We start from the raw sequence: 15,336 nt of genomic DNA on the forward strand, positions 1-15,336 counted from the left end.
CGAAGCTGTTTAAGGGAAAATCTGCATCATTTCCAAGCTCTATGTGGAAAGTCTGGACTTTATCAGAGGAAAGAAGACAACAGGAATTGCAATAGTTGGCTGTTTTGGTTAAAGTAAATATTTTTAGGGGCAGTTTGAAGTTAAACATGTCCAAATTTTTGGTTACAAACTAAGAAATCTTTGTGTTTTCTCCTTTCTGCTCATTTTACCGAAAGTAAAAAAGTGATTTAATGTCATCACCAGAGTAAAACCGGCGCTGTAAAAACTTTTCTGCTCGTGGATTTGTGTTTTTTTACGTCAGTCAGCAGCATTTCCCCGTCTCTCCCTCCAGGTGTTTCGGACAGACTTCATCACGGCCATGAAGCTGCCGGACTCAGCCCAGCTCGGCCCAGACGACTTCTACGTTCTGTCCGACCCGTGGAGACAGGAGTGGGAGAAGGGGGTTCAGGTTCCAGCCAACCTGGAGGCCATCCCAGAACCCGTGGTCAGGTAGGATCTGATCGATAACAGAGCCTTTAGAGGACTCCAGGTCGTTGGGTTATTTACTCTGAGGTGACCTAAAAGCTTTACACGGTCAAACCAACCAAACCATGTGAACAGCCTGTTCTCCTCCCGGCCTGTGGGGGCGCTGCAGGAAACGACACAAAAACCTCTGAAGACACTGAGAGCAACTTCCTTCTTCACCAGATGGAAACAAGATGGAGGATTTTAGCGGTTGGAGGATTTCTCTTTAGTCTTTGGCTAAAGACCAGGAGCCATTTCTGCTGCTAGTGCTAGGCTAGCATGTTAGCTTTGGTTGTATTTACCCAGAATGCCCTGCGTTGTAGTCCACTTCCTGCCTTTGGAGCGGTCTGTGGTCCGCTTGGCGTTCACATTCAAACCGAACCAGAGTTCACTTCAACCGAACCCAGACGAGGTTTGGAGGACCAGAGGTCAGAGGTCGGTTAGTGTTCACACCAAACCAAACCGGATTTTCTAGACAAATGGACTGGAGTTGGATTAAAACAGATGAAACAGGATTGGTGTGAATGCACCTTTAGTCCCACTTCCTGTTTAAACCTTGTTTCTAGAACTCCAGCGAGTCTAAAACCGGCTCCATTTGGGTGGAATTACCAAACGCAGAGATGGCACAGATCAGAATCACAGCTTGTAATGTTCTGACTGGTACATGAGGGGAAGCAGGTTTGGATTCACACACGCCGTGAAACAGGCAGATACAGATGTTAAGGTGGCTGGCAGATGTGCCAACCGCTTGGCAGAGGAAGGCAGACCTTCCAGATCTCCCAGCAGCTGCTCCACATACCCATGTGGTTTCTCTCTGGCATTCGAGGAACTAATGAAAATGCTCAGACTAGCCGGTAATGCTCGTAGCACCGAGAGGCCACACACTCAGATTCAGCTCTGGGAAGACAGAATACCTAATGAATTTCCCAGAGAGATTCAGCTGAAAGTTTCATTATTTTTACCGTCTGAAGACATGCAGGGTGGATTACAGCAGCATCTGTAAAACCTTTTCTATTTCATGGCACTTACAGTTTGCCAGCTGCAGGCAGTTTGAGTTGGTTTTTCTCTGCAGGTGCAAAAAGCAACTCCAAGCTGCTGATTATACAGAATTTTAACGTTTTTAAACAACTTTAAATGCTTGTTTTATCCTTTTAAGAATGATTTGTGTCATTTATGAATAGGTCTGTCACCGTAGCAAATATTGCTGGGCGATTTATTGCAATAAACGATAATATTGTTTTGAGACCATTTTCAAATAATATAATGATAATAATGGCATAATAATAATAATAATAATAATAATAATAATAATAATGCTAAAGAGCATTTAACTCTGGAACTGGAAGAGATTTTAAATATCCCAAATAAACAAAACAAGTAAAATGAATTATGAAATCTCTGAAAACAAAATTATCCTTAAAAAAGATAAAGCACAAAACTGAAGACTTTTATCGATAAACGATAAATTACTCTGAATGGAAATTACTGAGTTTGTTTTAATTTATTGTGATTAATTGATTTACTGCTTATTTCTACAGGCTTAACATTAATACAAACAGTTTGTTTTAAGTTTTAATTCCTTGATTTCAATACAAAGTTCCACTTGCAGATAATTTCAGATTTAACATGAAGAAAATGTTTTAAGTGAAATAAGTTTGTTTGCAGATGTAACAGAAGCTTAAAATGCGTGAAGTGGATCTGATTTCTGATGAAACGATGATTTACAGCGAAGCTGTGAAAGTGACTGAACTCTGCCTCGGTTCCTTTGTTATTTTAATCCTCTGGTTTAAAACCCAGTTAGTTTTTCCTCCTCCGTTCATTAAATCATTACTAATCTATAAACAAACATTTGTTTCTGGACAGCAAGACTTTATTTTTAGAGTGTTGACCAATATTTCCACAGGTTGTTTTCGGAAGGCGGATAAATTAAAGAGAAAAACAGAAATGTTTACTGCAGATTACAAATATTTAAAATGAATTAATTTAGGGATTAGTTTGAGAAAACCTCTCTGGATGATGATCTGCTGTGTGAAAAATGATCAGCTAATTGGTCTTTAAACCGTTTTATTCATGTTTTCTTCATGAATTCAGCTAAATAAAACCGATTGGGATAAATTGTTTTTTGTGACATGCTGCCATCAACAGTGTCTATTTTATTTAAGGTGTAATAAAATACAAGCTGTTGAATAAACATCTTTTCTTCCAGAACATCTGCTTTGCTTAAATTGCTGTCATGTTGTTCCACCACCTGGAACAGAGGAATAAATATGGAATATGGTTTTACAGGTTTGGATGAAAATAGAAACAAAGTTCGGAGAAATATTTGTACTCTGGACCGTCGACTGATTCACCTGTTTTTATTTATGTTGAATAAAACTCCAAATTATTCGTAGAAAATCCACCTATCGCCTGATTATGTTTTCCTCTTTGTCGGAGCGTTTATTTTGAAACTAAGAGGCTAACGTTTAGATTGCTAAAGTTAAAATGCTTCTGCCGTCATACCATTCGATAGCCTGACCATCTGGGGTTGAAAGGTTAACACTCCTAAATCTGGAGTTGGGATGCAGCTCCTCTAGCATCTGACTTTACCAGAGTAAATCTTCACCAGTGCAGACTGAGCACTTGCATAACGTAACATGAGATCAACTGGAGTTGTTTTGAGTATTGGAGCTAAGGTACAGTCCAAGTTGTTTCAGTCTTAGGGTTCATTGACATCCACACAGTTTGGTTGGTTTGGTGTGAACACTAACCGACCTCTGACCTCTGACCTCTGGTCCTCCAAACCTCAGTCTGGGTTCGGTTGAAGTGAACTCTGGTTCAGTTTGAATGTGAACACCAAGCGGACTGGAGACCGCTCCAAAAAGCAGGAAGTAGACTACAGGGCAGGGCATTCTGGGTAAATACAACCAAAGCTAACGTGCTAGCCTAGCGTTAGCAGCAGAAATGTCTCTTGGTCTTTAGCCAAAGACTAAAGAGAAATCCTCCAACCGCTAAAATCTGACGCCTCCATCTTGTTTCCATCTGGTGAAGAAGGAAGTTGCTCTCAGAGTCTTCAGAGGTTTTTGTGTCGTTTCCTTCAGTGGTTCTTGGTGCAGCGCCCCCACAGGCCAGGAGGGGGACAGGTTGGTTTGACTCAGAGCCACATGGCTCAAATGTTTCCATTGTGGTTTCTAATCAAACTGACTCTGCTGGACTCTGAGGTGTGAAAACATCCTTAGATGCTTAAAGACACATAATTCACTGAAATCCATGTATTCATAAGCTGTAGAAATGTAAGGCGGCTGAGCAGTTCTTTGGACATCTCATCCTGTTCTTCCTCTCCTCCACCTCTTCATCTCTCGTCCCTCATTTTAGTTGTGCTGGAGGCGCTGACACATTTCTCTGTTTCTATTTTTTTTAATAATGACATAATCTCTAAAAATTGTGGAAGAGAAAAAGAGCTCCGGGCTCCGTCTGTCTTTGACACAATCGTTCACATTTCTCCATATTTGGTTCCATATCTTGGTTATTGAGAGGCTTTGAATGTGAAACGCTGTTTTACTTTTTTCTGCATGATTCATTGAGAGAAGAAGAGATTCTCTGCTGCCTCTTTGCCCTTCACTGTTCCTGTTTTTTACCCTTTCCTACACTCTGCCCTTCATCTCCATTTATAATCTCTCCTCTCCCCACTGGCTTCCCGTTGCTCTTCCTCCTCCTCCTCTCTTGTCCATGTTATCACTTTCTCTCCACCTGCACCTTTCCTCCTCTCTGTCTTCCTCTGGATCTTGGTTTTTGTGGGGGCTGAGTGAAAATAATTAGCTGTTGCATAACACTGAACAGGACTGCGCCGGTGATTCGACTGCCTCTGTCTCCAGGGACAACTCTGAACCAGAGATGGAAATAATTACATACACGCATGAGAAGATGTGCCCTTCTTCTTAAAATTAATGGAATCTATCTTGGGGTTTTATTATACATTTCTCCATTTCAGCCCCTGGCAGAGCTGCTGAATGTGTTGTCGGGCTTCGGTCGGCTTGGGTTTTGCACATGGAAAGAATGAAATACAGTGAATAAAATAATGTATTTTCCTGTAGTGCGTGTTAAACGGTGAAGTGGATGATGTTTATGAGGCGTGAAGCTCCCAGCAGGCTGAAATCACCGATAATCAGATGGACTTTGTGGTCGACACCAGTGATGTATGTTACGGTCAGCATTCTGGGATCTGATGCAGAACCTGGTTCTGAAAGGCATGTGAGGTATGCAGAACATTTGGGTGTCTGGAAGCCTCAGTGCAGGAGGGTCAGCGTCACAAAGAGAGGATGCTAGCTTTACCAAAGCTTTCTGTGAAATAGTTACTGAGGCGAGACGGCTGAGTGTGATCATGCTGAGCAGGAGGGACCCTGGTGGGATTCTCACTAAAACCTGGAACTTCTTTCAGAAAAATGTATTTTCTGGGACATTTTCTGTATGAATGCATTCATAAAAACTTTAGGTTTTGTTTAAGCTACACATGTAATACAGTAGCATCAGCTGATCAGAAGAGACTGTTAAACTGTCTTTGTACTGAATATCATGTAAGTCATTGTTAGTTTCTAACATTTATTATCTAGAAATATATAACATAGACGAAGTAGATCAACCACTGAAGGAAACGACAGAAACCTCTGCAGGCACTGAGAGCAACTTCCTTCTTCACCAGATGGAAACAAGATGGAGGCGTCAGATTTTAGCGGTTGGAGGATTTCTCTAAAGACCAGGAGCCATTTCTGCTGCTAGCGCTAGGCTAACACGTTAGCTTTGGTTGTTTTTACCCAGAATGCACTGGCCACTTCCTGCTTTGTTCTGCTTGGTGTTCACATTTGCATCTGAACTGAGCTAGAGTTCACTTCAACCGAACCCAGACCGAGTTTTGGAGGACCAGAGTTCAGAGGTCGATTAGCGTTCACACCAAACAAATGAACCGGACTTTGACTAGGCAGACAGACTGGATTAAAGCGGACTGAACTGCTGTGAATGAACCTTTAATCTCTCATCCAGCCGTTTAAATTTCTGTATCTAAAAAACTTTTTTGAGTCAAAACTTGAACTAAAGTTGTGTCAACTAAAAGACACTTTGCTTTAGCAGAAAGACAGTCGATACATTCTCGGTGTTTAGTTTCCGTTTTCATACTAGACCATCATAACTTAATTGGTTGCTTTATTTATACTGTTGCTATTTATGGACACTGACATGCTATAAGAAAAATAACTATCACTACTGGCCGGCCTGTTTTAAGGCCAAACCCAGTGAGATCTGTCAGTTTGTATAATTAGCCTTCAACATTAACTCTGGATGGCTTTTGGATCTTCCAGTTGCAGTGATTTAGTTGGAAACAGAGAGGAAGAAGTGTTTGTGTGAAGGTTTGGATCCGGTTCTACCACAGCGTTCAGACGGATCAGGAGATGCTGACAGGATGTAAAGCCAGGAGTTGTGACTGATTTAGGGCTGTTGTAAACGAATATTTTAGTAATCGAGTAATCTAACGATTATTCTTACGATTAATCGAGTAATCGGATTAAAAAAAAATTATAAAATGAAATATTGGTAAATCTGGCATAATACCGGTGTTACTATCAGATATCAATCAGTCCAATTTTTCATATTTGAGCATCCCTAACAGTTGCTTTTTTGTAGTTTAGAAAACTAACCTGTAACAATAATAGCTCACTTTCTAAGTTAACCAGAGGAAAAGTTATAGAAAAATCTGAAATTATATTGAATTTAATAACAAAGAGGCAGGCTCACAAATATGCTTATAAAAAATGTCTACAATCCAGCTTTTAGTTTATGTATTATTCATCTTCAGTGAGTTTAATAGATTAATTAAACTCACCTTGCCACCTAACCTGTCACGCTTTGGGTTTGAAAATACGGGAAATGCCGCCTGGAGTGGGAGGAGAGGGCGAATGAACGAACGTAAGATGGGGTGGAGGGGAGGAAATAGACCAGCGGACTGACGAACCGTTAGACCGGGGGACGAACACGGGGGGAAGCAATACGGGATATTTACGACACCTTCACTGGTCACACTCAGAAACTCATCTACCAGCCATGTACGATGCGCTCCGCCACCCGTTTCTTCAGACCGGGATATGAAATTTATTGTGCGGTTCGTCGGTAAAGCTACATTTACACGGTAAGCATCAGCTACTCAGCCGCCCGCCCTGTTCAGGCTATCCGCTCACCTCAGCGCTCTTCCCGCCGTTCGCTTTCAACCAGCAGCCCCGGAGGAGAAATGCTGCCGTACTCCAGGCATTCCCCCAGTCATTTTAAGGATGCTTATTGGTTCCCCAAAAAACGATAAAAAGTCGGGCATTATCATCAATCAATAAAATCCCCACGGGCCAATCTTGAAGATTGGACTTTATGCCGCTGAGACTTAGCTTTTGTCAACAACTCAGAGGCGGAAGTGAGAGCTCCGCGCAACGCAAATGAAGTCCCGGCCGGAACACGGTGCGCTAACTAATAAAACATAAATTAACGAAGCTTCGAGGCAGGTAAATTTTCCTCGAGGAATTTTAGTAATCGAGGTACTCGAATCATTCGAGGAATCGTTTCAGCCCTAGACTGATTAAATGGTTTCTTTTTGTTCTGCCTCTTACTACGACACACAGACTTTCACCGGGTTGTAGAGTTAATAAGCTCCTAATAACTCAGCGATGCAGACTAAACGGAGCCTGGGAAACTAAGATAGATGGAGCTTGAAAAATGGAAAACTGCAGGATGGTGAAGGTGGAGGATTGTCTAAATGTCATGCATTGCGAAGCTTCAGCTATATTTAAAATTGAAAAAGAAAACCTTGACATTTGGAGAATCTCTGGCAGTTTTTCTCCCCCACTGCTCTTCTTATTCCGTGACTTGAATTGGTTTTATCATCTATAGGAATCTCAATTCATGTCAAGGATGCAGTTGATTTCCTGTTAGAAGTGGAGGAGCTGGCTGGAACTGGTCCAGACATTTTTAAAAGAGTTAGCTTAATATTAGCCTGGTTTTGTTTTGGGATCATTTTCCTGTTGGAACAACAAACCGTCCAAGTTTCAGGTAGTTTTTCGTTGCCAATGGCAACATTGTTCAATGCACCAGAGCTTTTTGGTAATGGAGCAGAACCTCAGCATGATGCAGCCACCACCATGCTTAGGTAGTTGGTCCAGTTCTGGGTGATTTGAAAACGTCAACTCCCCTCTGATCAAAACTTTGTTCCATATTCTCAGCGGGGTCATTTGGCCAAAATCAGAATAAAACTATCCAAAGAGTCAAACTGATATTCTAATATTCTAGTTGAAGCATTTTTCTGATTACTTGTGTAAGCGTGCACACCGTGTCTACTGGGGATCACGTCTGAGTTCTACACAATACTAGCCAGTAAAGCTATTGATTCTGTGAAAATCCACTTCTATTCTATGGCTTGATAAATTTTGTGTTTCTACTGAGAATCCGTTGGCAGAAAGCCAAACCATGTCGACTATTTAAAAAAGACATCGTCAGTTATTGGCATAAGTACGAACTATTCTGTTTCTTCCTTGGAGAAATGACTCAGAAACCCTTCCTGTCTGAAACAAAGACAGTTAACAACACCTGGAACAAATATGACATTTGTTTTTTCCCCTTTCCAGTGACTGATGAAGAAAAATGTGCAGCTAAAGGTCATGACAGAAGCACTGATTCACATCCACTAATCACAAGCATAAAAGAACAGAAACGTTCAGGAAAAGAGGAAAAAACAGACGCCTGAAAAGTCCCTCAGGACTCTGAACCACCTGCGCCAGCTGCTGCCTTCACCGTGAATCCTCACTGAACGCTGGCTGCATGTTCGCCCGCTGCATCCGAGCGTGTGCATGTTTCTAAAATAATGGCCTCTGCAGCATCTGGAACAGGCCCAGCTACCCTCTAATCTTTCCAAAACAGCTAATAAAAGTGACTAAGAGTAGCTTCATCAGCGTCATCATGCACGAGGTCGATGAGTGCACATCAGCTAATAGTTTCCACACACACACACACACACACACACATGCTTGTTTGTATTCTGACACTCTGGATTCATGTCTAACAGCAGTTAGACGGATGAACAAACATCCAGCAGTCTGTTTTGTACATATGTGTGCTGTGTGTTGCTCTTGGATTTACTGCCTGGATGGATGACCTGCAGACTGAATACTGTAAATATGTGGAGGAGCAGATGGTTGGGATAAACGCTCGGGTTCAGCGCTTCTTGGATTGATGGTTTAACCGAGCCACAGCAGCGGCTGATTGGAGGCCACACTGCTGGTCTTTGGTTATTGAGTTAGCAGGTGGCTAACATGTGGGGACAGGATGAAGTCAGCTGCTTTCAAAAACTTAACATGTTTGCAGAGTTTAAATTATGCAACACAGCAGCGCAGCTTGTTCCATCTATTTACTTTCAGGGAAAAGTTTCAAAGTAGCTTCTCAAGTTGTTGAGGATTTGTGGACGATGTCTTTAGATTTGGATGCTTGATTTTGGACTTTCTCAGCTTACAAAGTGATGCTTAGGAAATATGAAAGAGCTGACATTGAACTTAAAGATGCATCAGCAGAAAGCAGATCAGTCAGATAATAGATCCTCATTAATCAACTTGTTGGTGGTAAAAATTAAAGGTGTCCTCATTTATCTGTGCTGATTTCTTTAATTTTGGTTGATCGGCCGACACGTCCAGTGAAGCCGATCTTTTCTACCTCAGCTAAGGTTAAAGATCAGCCGCTGCCCTCTGCTCTGCAGTGAGAGGTCAGACCGGCCCATCGGGGCAGGTCCAGACGTTCGGAGTCCAATCAGCAACTTTCCTGCTGAATATAGCAACATTTCAGATAAAAAATATTGGTATCTTTTGGTTCAGGAGCTTTTTATGGTTTGCAGATAAAATATTCCCTGGAAAAGTCCAGGTGTTGAACTGGAACCCAATGAAAAACTAAGAAAAGCACAAAGAAAATCTGAAAGTCCTTCAAAATGTCTGGAGAGCTGATGGCTGAGTGTAATTTAATAGACTGAAAGAAAGTCTGTCTGCTTGGAAGGAAAACTACGGTAAAGACTCGAGGAATGAGCCAAACTATTGAGCCGTAATGTGAATAAATGCTGACCTCCTGCTGAGTCCAAGGAGAGCTGCTGGAGTTTCCAATGAATAAAAGCTTTTAGTGTTTACAAATTCAAATTTACAAAAAAGTTACAAAGGTATGAATTATTTACTTGTTGTTAAGCTCAATGTGAGATAATCTCCTGAGTCTGTGGTCTGAAGATCAGCTGCAGCAGATAAACTGCTGAGTAAGGATTTCAGTTCGTTTTGTCCCTGGAGCTTCTATCTGGACTCGGATGAAGCTCTGACTGACCTTCTGATGGATTTTGTTACTATAAAAGCCAAATCTGCCTGCAGCAGCTCGTCTCGGCGATGCAGCGAGGGTCAGTGGGCGTCTCTCCCACCACAAGCCGGCTCGGTTTCTCCGGCTGGCCGGGGCAGCAAACCGACCAAATGTTCTGCTTAAGTACAGCCTGAGGAGCCAAACCGGGTCTGTTTGGTCCCAGAAATAATGACACGTTACAGTGATAAATCGGTTCTGATCCGTTTCATTAGGAAAAGGGTTTAATGAACCGACTGCTGGACAAAAGGGAACCGAGTTCCCAGGGTTCATCTGGGTTCATCCGACTCAGAAGTATCGTTGGGCCAAAACCCAACCTAAAACTAAAAAACGTGTCCAGAACTTGAAAGGTTTTTATGGTGGTGTATTGGGATGAAATGAAATGTCTCCAAATTTGTTTCATTTTTGATTTGCTGGTAGGAGCTGCAGAAAAATCAGTCCACGGGCCACAGACGGCCCCAGAGCCCCAGTTTGGACACCCCAGTGTTAGTGGAAACCAGTAATCAGACCAAAGCCGTCCCAGTTGAATCGTTGACCGGGTTCTTAACGAGCCGATCGGCGGCCGGTTGATTAGTGGACGACTTTCCACTAACCGTTTGTTGCTGATTTAATTGAGAGGAAGATGATTTAAAAACTTTTTCTGTTGTTGGAGTTTGGTTTTCCTCTTCATCAGTGGAGCGGGTCAGACGCTCCGCCAGCGGCTGGGTGTGAAGGTTTATTTTCTAATTCATGCCTGAATCATGACTGTGCAAAAGTTTTAAACTTATCTATTTTTTTTCCTTCCATGGAGTCAGACTTGCTTTCCGTTCTTAAATCAGGAGTTGTTTTGGGTTTCTGAAGTCTTCGAAGTCTTTCTTTAGACTTTGAATTCCTCTTTCTGTCATTTATTGCAGCATGTTGAGCAGGAGAGGGTTTCTAAAATCAGCTGTTGAAGGAGGACACAGTGATGAGACACCGGTCCGCTTCCTGATCAGAAGCTTTTATGATGTTGAGGTCAGTGATGCGTGGCCTAGCAAAGACCGTTCCTTTGGAAATGGCGACAAAGAAATGTTTATCATGACCACTTCAAAACTCTGGCTGCTTTATCTACACACTGCCACAGTTATTAGCATTTTCACAGTGGATTCCAAAGAATCAGATCAAAATTCAGAAATGTCACAGCTCTCAAAACTGCTCGGCTTAAAAAACTGCCATAACTGTTGGAGTTTGTTTTTTCAAGCAGTGATTTTTTTAACTTCTGTTGAAGTTTGGCAGAAATGTTGTCATTCAGAAGTTTGTTCGCGTGTAAAAAGAGTCGGACAGAAAAAGTAAGAAAAGCTACTGGCTGTTAGCTTGATGCGCTGCTACCAACATTTTGTCCTTCAAATAAACATACAGCCTTTGAAATATTCATCAAATAAATGCTACAGTAGCAAGACTACACCCACAGGGGGCGATAATGTGGAAATTAATGGCATCAAAATGCTAAAGAGCATCCAAAGCATAGCTGGGACGATGCTAGGCTAACAGTCTTCTCTATACCATTTGTTTCCAGCCTTAGCTTTGTCTGAAAAAACTCTTTACATGTAGAGTAAAATATAAATATTAGGATAAAAGTGGATCAACCTTTTGGTTTTTACTGATGCGATAACTTCTGCACTCCAACAAACAAACAGTCTGTTACAAATAGTCTGATGCCGAACTACAAATGAGTGAACAAACATTTTAAGTCATGAGAAAATCTTTCAGGATCTGCAGGAAGTTATCTGAACTGCTCTGGATAGAAACTGATAGTTTTTTCTCCTTTTTCAGAAAACATTTGCATGGATTCCAACCAAAAGCACAAAGCCAATAATTACTTTAAGAGCATCAAAATGCTACGGCATGGCTAAAGCAGTGCTAGGCTAACAGTTTCCCCATGACAATTCTTTACCTCATTAATGTTTTCTGCCTATGTTTAAAGTTTAATGGAAACTAAATCAGAACCAGCGATTCCACCTGGCCTCTCTCTGGCAGGAAGCAACATTTTCTGGTCAACAAGATGCACAAATCGGTTTAGCAGAGTGTCTTTGTGAGAGCCTGAATGATTTCTAGAGGCATTAACGATGACTCAAACCTTTTCTCGACTCCTCAGATTGAAAAGCAGCTGCTGAATGGCTGCAGTGTGTCTTACATGCATCCAGTTCACTGTCCAGAGCCTTTATGTTTGGCTTTTCTGTTCTGGAGAACGACCCGACTACTTTGGCTGACCTCTGCAGAGTGACGAAGCCAGCTGGATGACTGGTTTTCTTTGTGGCAGGCTGACTTTCTAACCGCAGTGACTGGTTTTGGTGAATGAGTCAATCCCAGCTCGACTCGCTCTCACTCACAGCCTCAGCTGGCTCCAGTTTTACATTTTTACATTTCACTTACTGAGGGTAAGTGTGTGTTTTGGAGCTGTTAAAAAGACTTGAGACCGAAATATGACAGCTTGTGCCTCCTCCAGAGATGTGGAGATCCAGACGGTTGGTTTTAACGTGTTTAACTTTTATTTGACCAGAGAACTGCAGTCTGGGATCTTAGACAAAGAAAATAATTTAAACTCTTGACCAAAGATGATGAATTCACCTGAGTAGTTGAATAATTTATCATTTCTTTAATTCAGGGCTGGACAAACGTTTTGCACCAAGGGCCAAAATCCCCAAGTTGGAAGTATTCAGGGGTCAATATTTCCTTTTTCCCCCAAATAAAAACTCAAAAATATTATAATTTTTTTTATTTTTCACCAAAACAGTAAATAAAACATTGTTTTACGTTTGCCTGAACAGTTTCTATGTTTCTGTGAAGCGTCGCCGTCTTTGGGGCTCATAAAACCTGCAGCTTCACCCAGCGGTTCCTCTGATCCGGCTGATGGAAGCGGTTTGGCTGGTGCACCTTTGGTTCAGCAGCGTCTGGTCCAATCACCACCTGCCTGCTGCCTCAGTAGAAACAAGCGCGATGGAAAGAAAAGACTCTAGAAATGAAGAATGTTTCTCCTCGTCGTCTGCTGATCTGTCCTGTTTGTGCCAGCAGCCCCGGTTTAATAAAACCAGCATCTATAAACATCCTTTCTCAGTTTCCTTGGGGGTCACGCCGTTTTCCTCAGAGGCTTTTTTTCTGCAGCAGCAGTGTATTATTTTTCTGTCACTCCATCTGTCAGTGTGTGTATCCGTCCAGCTGCATCCTCCGGCTGGTTGTTGGGGAAACTGTCGACTTTAACGGCCGCATTAGGGAGCCGCTGCGCCCTGACCGGCCACTTAGACCCAACTGCCTCCAGGAGAGTAAACACTCCTAACGGCGGCTCGTCTCCCACAGGACTGCAAGGCTGAACAAAAATATCTGACTGATTACGACGGATTGAAGAGGTGGCAGTAGAAGAGACGGCTAGATGTGTTTAAATTCAGTTTGATTGAACGACTATCAGCTGTTTTTACCCAGTTAAACCTGGGAAATATTCAACCAGCTGACGTGATAAAAAAATCACTTCACGCAAGAAATGTGATTTTCATTTACTGTGATTCAGAATCGATGTAAATGTCCTAAAATCAACTTAAACAGGGACATATTTGGACATTCGACATAATTTTTTCTTTCTTAGCAATAAATTAATGTTTTATAGTGTATGGAAAATGACCCGTATCAAAAACCTCGGGAATGTAACATCAGAAATCAGCAAGCGTTTTCTCATAAAACCTGCTCGTTACCTAGCAACCCCAGCCCGTTACCTAGCAACCCCAGCTGATCTCCAGCGTTTGGTCAGCTGATTTTCCCACTGTATGTGCTGTACATACAGAAACCACTTGCTGCATTCTGGTTGGTTGTGCAGGAGGCTCCACTAATGCTTTTCAAAGATGTACGGTTGTATAATTGCTCATGTGTTTGCAGTTATTTTCAGCTGTGAGTGTAAACGTTGAGTTGTTGGGCAAAAACCTTGACTTTACAAAGCAGACTGGAGTAGATACAGCAGAAATCCTTCAAATAATAAAAATGGATTTTTAATCAAATAGTGAGACAGTAAAAGATTTCCAGCTCAGTCAGCAGACTGAGTAAAGCTTCAGAGTTTTAAACCTCTTCATGCAGCACAGCAAAGCCAGAATGAAACCAGAGCAAGATGCATTCAAGGTCAGAGCAGCTGTAAGTGCCTCTAATACTTTACAGAGCAAACACAATAACCTCTAACATTAATAAAATAATGCTGGATCAGTGAGTTTATTCCTCCTCATAAACACTGAATTATCTCTCCACAGCAAACCAAGGCTCCATCTGGAGGCTTGGAAAGCTTTTCGCTCTCTGGATGGTCGTGGCCTGAAGGTTACAGCATGTAGGGAGTAAATGGAGCTCAGAAAGAGGGCAACGATTTACCGGGACGACCCTGCAGCTCCAGCCAGCTCCAGCAAAATGACTGAAAAATCAAACAGAAATCATCTGATTAGCTGCAAACTCTCAACGCTACCATAAATGTTTCCCCTCTCAGTGAATAATCTGTGTGGAGATTAAGTTAAATGTCAGTTTCTGCTGTGCTTCAGTTCTGATAACAGTGGTATTATTAAAGACAATCTTACAAACTATCTAATGAGCTGCACCAAAAAACTGGTTGTTTACCAGAATAAAATGTTTTTGTTGCAGCAAAAAGTCCAAATCTTTTCAGGCGGATTGTTGCCATGTTGGAGCTGGTTGGTTTTAGAAACAGGAGTTTTAAACATGAAGTCACAGCTAAAGGCTGTTTCAAAACAAAACATTTTCAGCGACATCTTAAAACATGTCTGCGTTTTATTCAGGCTGCAATGGAGCGAGAGAGAGCAAGACTTTGATCAGTTTTATCCATTCCACCTTTCAGTCTATTGAAAACCAATCAAGTTAAATCTGTAAACAACATTTCCCTCTAGAACTGGAAGATATGTCGATAAACAATAAAACAAAAACCATAAATAAAATGGATCATTTGTCTCTGTAAGCAAAATCTGAATGGAAATTAAAGAGCTAGTTTTAATCGGTTGTATTGCAACAGCCTTAATCGACATTCATAAGAAAGCTAAAAAACAAGTTAATTCTGTTTTATGTCATTTTTAAATAGAAATTTGAATCTAAATCTTTCAGTAGTTGACATGGAGAAACATTTTCTGCTTTTAGTGATAAAACTCAACTTTTAATGTTAAAAATCTCCAACATTCAGCAAAATTCATATTTACTTCCTGTGTTCATGGACATGTTTTTGTTTTCATTATTTATTGTTCTCATCTGTCAGAATTTGCAACAATGGTGCAACTTTATCTCACCTCAGCATAAATGACAGCAGCTCAGTTAAAAGTAAGCAGCTTCCTGCTTTTACTGCTTCGTTCTCATTTCTCAGCAATAAAAGGTGAAAAGCGTTGGTGCGTTATTAGGCAGAGTCCATCTGAGATCTGAAGAAGGTGCAAAATAAAAGCAGGCGGGAGAAAATTATTGAGAGGGTAA

The 15,336-nt window shown here is 41.5% G+C and overlaps 1 protein-coding gene across 1 annotated transcript in view; it reads left to right on the plus strand.

Annotated features, from left to right (window-relative positions):
* Positions 1-15,336, plus strand: part of jade2 (jade family PHD finger 2) — a 153,230-nt gene that overhangs the window by 45,268 nt on the left and 92,626 nt on the right. Inside the window, exon 4 of the mRNA XM_014985165.2 lies at positions 332-489. Within this exon, the coding sequence (XP_014840651.2) occupies positions 332-489 (158 nt within the window). The remainder of the gene's footprint in view (positions 1-331; positions 490-15,336) is intronic.

The sequence above is a fragment of the Poecilia mexicana genome, unplaced genomic scaffold, assembly GCF_051168715.1.
Source record: "Poecilia mexicana isolate PSO_F unplaced genomic scaffold, ASM5116871v1 scaffold_14, whole genome shotgun sequence".
Lineage (NCBI taxonomy): Eukaryota > Metazoa > Chordata > Actinopteri > Cyprinodontiformes > Poeciliidae > Poecilia > Poecilia mexicana.